Genomic DNA, 12,726 nt, shown 5'->3' with positions numbered 1-12,726 from the left:
GTATTCCCTGTTGCTACTGTTCAAGTATTGAATGCAGCCACCAGGTGGGGGTATAAACTCAGCTTTCTCCTACAGGCCGATCTGTTTATGAGTCTGTGCCTCTCTGACTGTTGGGTAGCCAGGTTTGGAGTCTAAACAACCTGTTACAGCAGATCACATGCCCACTGTTGTAAACACTAACTGTGAAGGAGGGATGTATACTTTAAAATGCTTACAGTGGAGGACTTCTAGCAAAGCTCTGGGTAGTGTAGTTGAGTTCTATAATACATTTGTTATTGTGCAGTGTGTTTTCTCTAGGAGGAAGAGAAGGAGGGGAGGTGGCCTGCTGAGGGGGTTGGTTTTCTTCATTTCTGGGTTTAGTTCAGTATAGTAGAATGTTTCAAATTCTGGGAATAAGTTATGTGGGATGGATTTGTGCTTGGTGGAGCACCATTAATATATGATGTGTGTATGTGTTGGATATGGGTGTGTGTGCTTCCTCTGGGTCTGTGGGATTTTGGCCCATGATTCCTGCAGCTCTCAGGTCACAGCTCCGTTCTCACGCACATATTTGGCATTCCTTCCTCGACATGATTACCATACACCTTCCACTCCGGGTTTGGCTATGCGGAATATTTCCATCATTCCCGAGTGGAACTGGAGCAACGTTCCAAAAATGAACAGCTCGCCCCACCGCCACCACCCCCTACTCACTTGTCTTTATCCTATCCCTCCCACCTCACTGTCTCCTCCTTGTACAGCCCCCCAGTACAGATTCCTGCTGCTTTGCAACAGGAATCCTCTGGTACAACCCTTTCCCCCCCTGAGTCAGCTGTTTGTGTCTGCAGACATGATTGGGTCATTTGGCAGTGACATCTTTTCACTGACCTCCTGCTAGGATAGGGAAGGAAGGGGAGGGATGGGGGATAAGATGAGCAAAGAAGCAACTATGAAACTGTATCTCACTACTGCTTGTTGTCTGATCCTCCATGATGGAAATTGACTGCAAAACTTTACAGCAGGGAAGTGACTGCTGGTTTCTGCACAGCAACTAATGCTCAGTATTTTTTTTGAGTATTTTCAAAGGGTTCCTGTGTTAGGCTGGTAAATCTTAGAGATGTATTTTCCATGCATTTTAATGTCTGCGCTACAGTGACTAATTCAGCCCATACTGACTATGAAAACTTGAGAACCTGTTCTGCCAAGGTCCCCTGCACCTTGACTCCATTAGAAATCTGCTGGTAAAAGAACTTCTAGTTTGGACGGTGTATTTTTGTTGCTGTATTTCAACTTCCATTTCAACTTCACAGTACCTCCCAAACCTGGCTGGTGAAAAAGAGGCAGGTTTTTGCCATTACTCAGCATTCCTGTGGTATTTGCTCAGAAACCGTTTCAAAACTTTTATACAGTTTAACAAAAAATGAATAAAATAATGTGCTATCAACAAATTTTAATTTGCACCCAGTATCTTGTTATTAATGCAAAAAGTAAGCCTCATACAAATGGGCAAAATTGGTTGTTGTAAGTTATAATTTTATATCAAAATACTCAATACTGTTACTGTGATATTTATCTCCTGCATGCTTAAAATATTAAGTTAGATACTGCAAACCCTGCTTGTCTCAGATTTACAGCATTAGATCACGAATTCTCCCACAAACATAAAAAAGAGATTAAACCTGCGACTACTAGTGGTTTACACATTTGCCTAATAAATGAAAGATAGCTGGTTTGATTCTGGTAGGACACACAAATCCCTTGAGGGTTGCAAAAAGCAGGGCATCTTACATAAAAAACAAGCATAAGGATTGATCTGATCGTAGCTTATGGAGCTCAAACCTAATGCCTTCTAAAGCTTTTCAATCAAAGGTGATGTCTTGAGATTTAGTTTTTTCAATCAGTCCAAAAACCAAACAGTGATGAATCTGCTATTTAAATCAATTATTTTATCACAGTTTTATTTAGACCATTTTGTCTTTGTGTGTGTGTGTGTGGGTGTCATGGTGTGAATATTCATCTATAAAGAACAGAGCTCTTACTCAAATTGTTAAATTGTCTCAGAGGCTGATTGGTGACCCACAGTTGAACCCAGATACCTGTAGATGTGGCCTAGACAGTTACAGCGGTTAGCTGGGTACTGGTGTTACTTAACCAGTTTGCATAGTGAGTTTCTCTTCCTCTTGTTGAAAGGCTTCTAATGCCAAAGCGTAGAACAACAAAAAACAGCTTTATTCCAGCAGCTACCACTCAGAAGTCACAATTTTGCAATCCTACATGATGCTGCATAAGTTCTATTATAATTTATCTATCTCAGTGTGTTGTATTTAGCTTATCTTTTGTCTGCTTGTTCAGAAGATCTGCATGTGAGGACCCTTAATGCAGACCAAATCTACGTAGAGGTGAGCCTGAACCTGAAAAAACAAGTTCTAAATGATATAAAACACAGAAAGCTATCGACCCATTGTATTACAGTAGCTAGAACTTACAAAACTTTTAATATTTGGCCAAATAAATTACTTCGACATTTAATCTTTAAATTAAAACAAAAAGGCTGCCAAGTGATAGGTTTTTGAACAACGTATTAATCACTAGAAGGTCAGATCAGGTGTGTCTGTGAAAGTGCCCCTTTAAACAGAACGGAGCAGGTGAAGAAGTTGAATGAGGACGGGAGACAAAGAAAATGTTTCTGTAAGGTTTACTGAGTCGAGAAAGACTGCTGCACACAGAGCTGAAATAAATAAATGAAATAATTTTATCATAATAATTATAGTAACCATCATAGTAAGATTGCTTATTTAGGGTTTCTGTCTTCTTTTATATATATAATATATATATAGAACTTTCAATAAATTGTTCCCTTTAATATTTTTTTCTCCTGTGTTTATGCATGAGACTTTGGTTTGTTCCACTGAATGTCCTGGTAGCAGCACTCTGTATCCACGGTATCGCACAGGAGCATCATCCCCTGGGTCGTTTCCATAGCGATGCTAAAAGAAAAGGCACCCTCCCCGGCGGGCTCGGCCCCAGCACTCATCATCCTCTGTGCCTAAAGGCTGAGGATGTCATGTCCTGTTGGGGGGGAGGATTCATGAAGAAGGTTGTCTTCCAGTTGTCTTTGGTCAGTTGTTAGTTTGGTTTTGCTGTGATTTTGCTGGCTGTTTTTGGTGCAGCTTGTTTTTTTTGTGTGTGTATTTTTTTCTTATACATTCCAGTTCCTAAAGCTTCAGTCCCTGCGGTGAGTTGTCACAGGTTCATGCAGGGACTACATGGTCCCTTTCCAGAGTCCCCCGTGATCCAGCTTCACTCATGGTTGTTGCACTCGCTCACTCACTGACACACACACTCTAACATACATTTTCTCATTGACTTCTTGCAAACATGCAATTATTCAGTAAGCCACTCACTCGAACATTCCCTCATTCACCCTGCCATTCACCCAATAGCCTCACAGGATGGTACTAATTTAGCAGTGAGACAAATAAGTGCGACACATGTCAACAGTCCATCACTGGTCCATTTGATCTGAGCAGATCACTATATCCCTTTTGTCCATTCCACCATTTTCATGTCTTCTCCATCATTCTTTCCCTTTTTCTGCAGGCTAAGCACCCACTCTCTTGTTCAGTCAGTCTTTCTCACCCTTGTCTGTTTTGCATGGTCCAGTTGTAATCCCATACTTGACATTGTCCAGCTGGTACAGAACAGGAGACACAAAGGCCTTGTGGTTTTTGTGGTTGTGAACTAAAGGCCTTTGTAGACCCCAGGGACTCTGGCTGCCCTTCAGGTTCACTGTCAGTGTATCTAGAAAATGAAGGGAAGCATACCAGGTCCAAAGAGCTTCCAGCATTGGACCAATTATTGGTCTCGTTGGTCCAGTAAGGGGAACTTAAACTGAGAGGAATGATCATTAACTAGGGAGGCTGTAGTGGCAAATCAGGTGTAGAGCTAAACCCCATGAATGATTCATTAATATTCTGGTCAATGTTTTTCCCAACAAAGGGAAGTGTTCAGTCATGTGTGACAGAAGGAATGAAAGGGTTAGCTATTGGCAGGCTCAGGTCAAGGCTTTGGATGACAAGACAGTGGGTGCTAGAGTTAGCCACAACTAGCGGGGCCCAGTAGCGCGAACCCTCTTGCCCCGCTTGCTGACGGTGGTGAAGCGAAATGGAGTGGTGAGGTCAGGCTGCTCTCCCGGTGGGAAGCGTTTCATGAAGTGTACATCCTGCTGGTTGGGAAGCGTCTGCGGACCACGGCGAGGACGCCCTTTTTTAGTAAAGCCAACATACCAGCCCGTGTAGCGCGCTGACATTAGAGCTGTGTAGTGGTTTTCTAGGACCTTTTCCACAAAGACACAGTCTGCACTTCGATTACTGGCCTTCTGAGAGAGCAGAAAAACCACAGGTATACACACACACACACACACACAGAGGGAGAGAGAGAGAAAAAAAGGCTGGTCAGAAACAAGTAAGAAGATAGTCTGGATTAACATGTGTCTAAAAGAAGAAGTCTCACCTTTCCTACCAGCTTCCCACGGCGGTTCATGCACAGGTAGAAATTAGTTTCTTTGCCACGGATTCTCACCTGGCTACCAAAGGTATCAGCCTCCACTACAAGCTGGGCTTGTGAAGGGACATACAAAGGAACATACAGACATTAGAGCCATAGGTAGTGTGGACACATTATATACTTGTATATAGTCAAGATTTAAAGACTTTCACCCCACAAATAACAAGACAGAAAGCTAACGGCGTCCTAAATTTAGGGCTTGTTTAGTTTTGCATATCGGCCTAGCCAAGAACAACATTCAAACTGACACTGACAGACCTTTTGTTGAGCACCGTAGATTACTGACTGCTGTTAAATCTAAACCAGCCCTTTAAAGCAGATAAGGCATTCATACTGAATCACAGTTGTAGGATTCATAGTTGCTATTAAACACACTGATAAATCACAGACAGATGTAAATGTCTCTGGTTGGACAGATGGTTGTCAGATAAGCCTGGTCACACACATGGATGTGAGGCCGCTGACCAGAAATGGGCCTTGTAAAAAAGATAAGAGCCAAGACTAGATGGAGCACCGTGAGCAGAGAGGAGCGGGAAAACACTCAGACTGAATGTCTGTGATATTGTTGTTTTAAGATGTGTGCATGTGCGCTTCTGCCTCTGTGAGTGTGTGCAGGTGCATGTGTGTTTATCCTTCATCCTTCCAGGCAACAGCGCTTCACTAACTACACATCTTTAAAGAGCGTTTGTGCCTGTTTAAAAATAAAATCCCTAAAACGGTTCCTACATGACCTTAGTCAACAAAGGGGTCAAGAGAAATCAATACCTCCCTCCCTCTTGCCCCCTTCGCCTCTCTTCCCCCAACTCTCTTCTCATCTCCCTTCTGTTCTTTCACTTAATGTTTAGACTTTCGTGCACTTGCTTTATATCTTCTCTCTCTGCGCTTGGTTCCCATGTGTAATGCCTCGATGCCACAGTTGGTCGGATTTAGGTGGATTTGCTGTCTTTACGGGTAGTATTTGTCCAAAAAAAAAAATCCTCCCTATCTCTTGCATCTGGAGTCTAGTTCCTAGCTTGACATGGTGTGTTTGTGACCTGGCACCCTTATCAATGCAAAGGATGTGCTGCTGAGCCACATGCAGAAATGTGAACTCCACTTTTATGGCTTGGCTTTCTTCTTCCCATTGATTCAGGGGGGGGTTAAGAATGGGTTAGCCATCATTACAGACAGAGGAGGAAGTGGGGGATGGACAGGGACAGTGTTAGAGGATGGATGGAAGAAGAAGGGGGGTGGGTGGGGGTGGGGGGGGGGGGGGGGGTTTCCTGCTGTTTTAAATCCAGAGGAGATAACAGTGAGGATGCAAAATCAATGGAGGGATCGATGAAGGAGATGAGTTTCTAACACTCAGCCAGTCACTCTACCTGGCAGGCTTCTCCATCTAACTCACACTTTATTTCACACACCAACTTCTCTCTCTCTTTCACTCTCTCCCTCTCTCTCTCTCTAACTTTCTTTTTCTCTCTGGTGAATCATTGAGTCAGCAGCCAGTCGATGAGGTCTTTGTACTCCCAAGACAAGCTCCACTGCCCCTCTGCCAAAGCCTGGGGAGATGTGTGTGTGCTTTTGTGAGTGTGGCTGCACAGTTGCATTCTGTCTCCATTCATGCATGCACTTGGTCAACCTTTAAGTCTTTGTACTTGCAGCTGTTAGATAGTGTGAGTGTGCACTTCGGTGCGAGTAAGCATCTTTCTCAGCGTGCATACACACATAACATTTAAGCTTGTCCACGTTACACCGTACCCACATGTTTGTGTGTGTGTATTACCATATTTGTCTCCATCTTCACCCCGGGCACTGATTTTGCGTCCCAGCACCTGGACGTGCTTGCCGCTGGTTCGGCTGTAGAGCTGGTATACTCTGTGGTGTCGCCGACTCATAGTGTCTCGCACCTGTGTCTGGTTCTCCACATGCACACTGAAGTTGACTCCATCCATACCAAGTACCTGCTGGAACACCCACACCCACCCACGAGTAAAGATCAATATACAACTTTCATGCCGCACAATCACTCTTTGTCATGCCTGCTGTTTCTCACCTGTAATGGATTGCACATCACCAGCAACATCTGGATACATCTGAAATAATATAAAACAGATGAGCTTAGAAGAATGTAAGCAACACTGAATGCTGGAAGAGTCAAGCATGACACCATCATTTCCATCTCTTTCTTCTCTGCCGTTCTTTCTGTTCAACATCTCATTTCCTTATTGGGTCATTACTCACAGTGCTGGGTGTGCTGCTGGCGCAGCAACTTGACATAAAGACAGGCAGATGTCCAAGGATCAGCAGACAGACAACACCCAGAGCAGTGTTTATTGTAACGCTACCAGCCTTCTGCCCGAACCCAATTTCTGACCCGTCTGTGACTTTTGCCACACCAAAATCTGGCCTGCAAATGACCTGATTGGAGCATAGCAAAAAATGGCAAACATACCAAGACAGCTAGAACATGTTTTGGTTTGGACATCTAAGGGAGTGGGCTGGCATATTTGGCTGCTCTGCATATGTAGACAGCTGAGTTGGACTACAGGTGTACATTCTACTGTGATGTGGCTTTTAAGAGCTGTGGACTGTGGTTAAATTTAGAAATGAATAGACGAGAGCAAGAGCTACTGAAACACGTGGAAAGATAATTTATGAAGGAATTGACTGGTGGTGATGCAGCAGGCAGAAATAATAAATACTGCACAGGTAGAAGTATACTTTTGTGTGTTATTTCTTATTTGTTATCGCTCTCTAGCTAAACATTTAAATTATGTTTAGATTTAAACACTTAGTTACAGTTACAATTATAATTTTTCTCACTTCATCACATTGCCTAATTGAAGCCTGGACCTTGACCTTGGATATATTGAATGTTATTTACAGCCTCAGAAAGGGAGTGATTGTGTTGCGCAAAGCCTACTTTGGCAGTTCTTGAACTGCTCTAAATTAGTGGCTGAAGACTTGATGAAGTTCAGAACCCAGTGTGTGGGCTGAAAAGCAATTCTACGAATTTTGTCTTTCCCCACCTCATCTTATGCTATCTCTCTGTGTGCCTCTTCTCTCTTTCTGCTCCGCTCTTTTTCTCTCCTCCCTATCTCTCTTCAAACTTCATGGTTTCTCTGCGAACTCTACCTATTCCTATCCATGCCTGCCTCCTATCTTCCTTTATGTTTAGAGTTAGCGAGGTGACTCCTCCACACTATCATGGGCATGCACACAGATGTGCAGATGTGTGCATGGTGTATGTGTGTGTACAGGAGAAGCAGGCAGCTGACAGCTGGGCTAAAGCAAAAGGCATACACTCTGCTGAGAGAGGAAGAGAGCAAGGAGATGAGAGAAGTGCACGACGACAGAGGAAGGGAGGAAGGTGAACTGAGAAAAGAGAAAGAGAGACAAAGTCAAAGAAGGCTGACAGAGAATAAAAGAGGTGGGAGATAAAATCAGAAAGAACAGGCAAATGCGCAGATGTGAGGTGGAGGAGACACGCTGAAAAAAACAACACAAGGTTATGCATCTCAAAATGAGAGACAGACGTGTAACCACAGTGTAGACTGATGTGAGAAGTAGACAAAAAGATAAATAACAGGAAAGAGAAGAGGTGTTCAGCTCATGCCCATGGTAACACGCTACTGCCTCCTGTCACACACACATGTATAAACAAAACGTCATCACAATCCTTTTGTTTCCTTTCTCTTTTCCTTCTTTCTCAGTATTGCCTTGCATTGGCTTCTAAATCGTTCTAATAGATGCAGACATCCCGGGAAATGCAGTAGAGCATTGGCCCTCACATTTTGCCTGCGCAGGCGAAAAAACCTGAGCGCCTGTGCATTGTGAGGACTCTCAGCTGTTAAAACACCACGGCTGCACTGCTGCCGAGGACACTGTAGGAAAAGTGCCTCAGCACTGGATTCTCCCGCTCCCACAAAAACCACAGACACTCCATATTATGCCAGCCACAGAGAGAAAAAGAAGCAGAGAGGAAAGAGGGAGACAGGATCAGCCAGGAGTGGGGGGAGGGATGAGAATAGGAGAGAGTAAAAGTTGGGGAGAGTAAAGACAGAAGGAGGTATGGAGAGAGGGAAAGCCCGGTACACCTTGGCCAGTTGCCAAAGCAAGCAATGATCTGACATCATAAATGTGCGTCCCAGCAGATCTACCATATGGAGTCTGTGGTTAGACGAGCAGGCCTCAGTATCGAGGACTGGGCACCGGTGTGGAGTGAGAGTGGTCGACCTGGTGGGACTTAGCACAGAGCAGCGGTTTCAGCTGTGTGTAGCAGTGGTTAACGTGGTAGGCCAACGCTGGAGCAGTGGGCTTCAGCACAGTGCAAAGAGTTTCAGATGTTCTGCGGCAGGCCTTCGTTAAGAATACTGGTTCAGCGAGTGGGTGTGTGAGTGGTATTGGCAGTAACAGGGCTTACAGCGCAACATTTGTGAGAAAACCAGAGGGCTTAGACATTGTTCTGTGGCTTTAGCAGAAGAACAGTAACAGGTTGTTGTGGCTAAAGGCCCTTGGTTCTTCTCACTGGCTGAAGAATTATGATGAAGTTGGTTAAACAGTATGTGGATGAATAAATGGAGCTGTGGTAAAAATGATAGGTGAGGCAGAGATGAGTGGAGAAATGATTGGCTCAGGGAGACCTAAACTAAAACCAGCAGACTAAACAGTGAGCCTGCTCATCTTCAGACACTGCCAGGGGCGTCATCATTCATCAGTTATTAATTCATACTTTTTTTTTTTTTAACTGAGCAAGTATCTATGGAAAAAGAATTATAGGGAAGAAAGCAAGACAGATGTATGTAGTTAGATGGGTAGGTGGAGAGAGGGTGAGGGAGACACACAAAGAGAAGGAAAATCAGGAAGACACCAGCAGCAGCAGGAGCACACACCCTGTCCAGGTTGTGTGAGGAATGAGAAGTATCTGGAGATGACTGCCATCTGGGAGACACAGCCGACACAAAGAAAGAAAAATAAACTCCGGGCTTTTAGCAAGACACACCTCCAATGGGCAAACTCGAGCCCATATCCTCCTCCCTTAGATTTGCTCTTGGCACTTTATAATTTTCCTATCACACTAGATAAAGCTTGTGTTATTTGACTTCTGAAATATTTTCAATAGGAAAAAACATTTTCTTGGAGATGAGAAATGGTCTTTTCTAAGCCAGCCTGGCCATCCCTGAAGTAAGTGCAGATGGTGATGGAGATGTTTATGGCAGGTTTTATGAGTTACACGGCCCTGACTCTGACCCAGTGACCCTGAACTGTCAGCCAATCAAAACAGGGCTCTATGGCATGTTTTCTATGGGGACTGATTAGGAGTGATGTAATCGCTAGATTCTGCAACCTTTCTCTCCATCATCTTCTCGCCTACCCAGAAACTAGTTTAAACAATTGAAACACAATAGAACCTGAGGAGTGAAGCAATAATATTTGATGATAAAGTGATAGAAGTGACTTACAAGACGGTCAGCGTGGAAAGAAGGGACCACATTGCTTCCCCCCTCCACTATGGAACTTGTCCCAGAGACAGTCTCCTCGCTCGGTTTGAGCCAGTCCGACAGAGTGGCTCAGAGTCCCCCTCTGTGTTTTGAAACCGGTGGATGTTGTGCAGAGTCAAAGAGTGAGCGGACACTCCTGTTGGCATCGGCGGCGTTGTGCCCCGGTTGCCCCGGCGTAAGTAAATGTGCGGGCACGGGCAAGTTGGGGTCTGAAGCTGGGTGAACTGTGCCACTGTGACCGCCGGGCAACCTCTAACAGCTGTCCAGACCGGGGAAGGAACGGATGGGCGGAGGAGCAAAGAGTTAGAATTTTAAACGCTCGCTGCGCGTACCCGACAAGGAGAGGAACAGGTGAAAGCGCGCTCACGCCTTACAGCTAGCCAATTCCAGTCGACCCTGTTGACCCTCAGAGTGATGCTTGGCCGAGTGAACAGATGCGGCGCGTGCGTAATCTTTTGTGTAATCCAATGCGTAACGTTTAAGCGTAACAGCAGGCTCCTGGACACCAAAATGAGTTATGTGGTTGCTGGGATGAGACGGGTTGTTTACCACGCCGCAGACGGGAGCAGGAGGCAGGTTTAGTCCCAGTAGAGCAGGGTCAGATGCTGTTGGAGGTGGGGTACCTGGGCGTGCTGGTGGAGGAAACTGCGACCTGGAGAAGGTTGCTCTGCGGGCCCAGGGTAATGCAAGGCGGGCACGGTCATGTCTGCGTCCCCACGCCGACTCAACTGGTCTGTGGCTCAGGTGACACCGACCAACAGCGTTTGACAAAGTGGGTGATAAGGTCCCGGAGCGGTCCAGCTCAGAGGGGTATATGGAGAGTGCTGAATGAAAATCGGAGGGGAAAATAAAGGGGAAAGAAAGATGAGGAAGGGAGGGGTGGCTGGAGATGATGGGAACAGCTGTGACTGGGTGGCGGACTCAGCCACCCGCGACACGGCGAGGAAATGACAGCCGCACTTTGCACCTGATTTTCCGGACTTCCCCGCTTTCCTCAGCCGCTGGTTACCGCCTGGCTGCAGTAGTCCTCCCTGCGCCCTCTCGACACAATACCTGCCAAAACACAGCACGATGACATCACCTCCAAAATGTTTGAAGGGGGAAAATGCAATCCGATCTTTTTATTTATTTATTTTTTTCAAACGCAGAAAGTTTAAGCAGTTTCTCTGAAGGGGGGAAAACACCAAAGTCTCTTCGTTCCGAGAAAAAACAACTCCGCGGTGGAAGAGGAACGGAGTCGAGTTCACCAGTTTGAGAAGGACTAAAAGTTAACGCGAGCTCGCAGGAAACATGTTTACGCAAAATCTCACTGACAGATCGACTCCCAGTGCAAAACCTGCACAGCTCCTCTTTCCCATATATCTGTTTCTGTTTCCCTGTTTCATTCAGGCACCAGAGGAGGAAACGAAAGAGGGAACGCAAAAAGAATCCAGCAGTGCGCTTTTATCCACTTCACTGGTATTATGTAGATTCTTCTCCCTTTCAAAAATTCCAAGGTTTCTTTTCTTAAAAAAAAAGAAGCTCTTCTTGAGGGGGGCTGCACAGGAGAGGCGCGTCGGCAGGCACAGACCTCACTCCAAGAAAAACCAGAACAAGATTTTAACAGACGCGGATCAATCCTCCCTCCCTCCCTCCCTCCCTCTCTCTCTCTCTCTCTCTCTCTCTCTCTCTCTCTTTCTTGCTCTCCTTCACACACACACACACACACACACACACACACACACACACACACACACACACACACACACACACTTATTGGATCAAAATGGGATTAGTTAGTCGCTCTGCCCTGCCGACCAAAACTTACACTGCACAAATATCCATTTTAACAAGTGCTCCGTTCCATGTGAAAACATCTGGTAATGAGGTGAGATAATTTCAGTTGTTTACAATACAAACCGTCTTGTTTCAATAATTTTCTCGAATCGGGCACTTTTCCTCTGTACTTTGTCTGTCCTGTTACAGCTAATATTTGTTTGTGGCAATTCTTGAATCAAGCTAAATGCATTGGAAACAATTAGAATGATGTCATAGTACCGGGAGTAATTCGCTTTTCACAAAAAAGTCCCTTTCAGAACAAATGGGCTTGTGAAAGTATTTTTGGCCAAAGAGAATGTAAAATAAAAAAGTGCATTTAAAAGAAATCTCACAACACAAACACCTGCCTTAGCCAGGTGAACAAATCTCTGATCACCAAAGCAGACTTCTTGCCCTCCGTTATCTCTCCAAAAGATAACATCACCTCCGTAGCCTCAGTGGCCCCGGATTTTGGATAAAGGTTGTAAGGTGGAGAGGGCAGAGCTCTCTCTCTCTCTCTCTCTCTCTCTTTTATTCTCGCTCAAACACGCGCACGCGTTCACACACCCTTCAGAGTCGCCGCACTTTTAAGTGATGTATTTTGACTCCCAATTTCATAACTTTTAAGTTAAACCTTAAGAAGGAAAAATGAAACGGAGAATGAGAGACAGTCGGGAGGGCGGTATGTAAGCACGGACACGGATCCAAAACGAACATTTCTCAGGGATTTCGGCAGCAACGCCCGCTCTGCGCTCCCAAAACTCCCTCTCACCGCCGCACAACCGCAGACGGTCAGCCAAGCCAACACAACACTCCTGCCATACCTTACACACACACACACACACACACACACACACACACACACACACACACACACACACACACACACACACACACACAC

The 12,726-nt window shown here is 45.2% G+C and overlaps 1 protein-coding gene across 3 annotated transcripts; it reads right to left on the bottom strand.

Moving 5' to 3' along the window:
- Positions 1–2,761: 2,761 nt before the first annotated feature.
- On the bottom strand, positions 2,762–11,560 carry fgf18a (fibroblast growth factor 18a). Of its 3 annotated transcripts, none has more exons than XM_063487003.1 (5): positions 9,990–11,560; positions 6,581–6,620; positions 6,311–6,491; positions 4,492–4,598; positions 2,762–4,357 (listed from the first exon to the last, which is right to left on the bottom strand). In XM_063487003.1, exons 1-5 carry the CDS (start codon positions 10,019–10,021, stop codon positions 4,085–4,087), a joined length of 633 nt encoding a protein of 210 aa, XP_063343073.1. In that variant the 5' UTR covers positions 10,022–11,560; the 3' UTR covers positions 2,762–4,084. The 3 variants fall into 3 exon arrangements, with proteins under 3 accessions (XP_063343073.1, XP_063343083.1, XP_063343093.1); XM_063487013.1 differs by having other exon boundaries at positions 2,762–4,354; XM_063487023.1 differs by having other exon boundaries at positions 6,311–6,488.
- Between the last annotated feature and the right edge of the window lie 1,166 nt (positions 11,561–12,726).

The sequence above is a fragment of the Pelmatolapia mariae genome, linkage group LG2, assembly GCF_036321145.2.
Source record: "Pelmatolapia mariae isolate MD_Pm_ZW linkage group LG2, Pm_UMD_F_2, whole genome shotgun sequence".
Lineage (NCBI taxonomy): Eukaryota > Metazoa > Chordata > Actinopteri > Cichliformes > Cichlidae > Pelmatolapia > Pelmatolapia mariae.
The sequence above is the reverse complement of the archived record's forward strand: the minus strand, read 5'-3'. Positions and strand labels throughout refer to the sequence as shown.

Excerpts from the sequence above, each read along its gene's own strand:
- fgf18a (XM_063487003.1), bottom strand. The coding sequence starts at position 10,021 with ATGTGGTCCCTTCTTTCCACGCTGACCGTCTT. Across the intron at positions 6,621-9,989 it reads CTTTCCACGCTGACCGTCTT|ATGTATCCAGATGTTGCTGG; the intron begins GTAAGTCACTTC and ends ATATTATTTCAG. Across the intron at positions 6,492-6,580 it reads TGATGTGCAATCCATTACAG|CAGGTACTTGGTATGGATGG; the intron begins GTGAGAAACAGC and ends TGGGTGTTCCAG.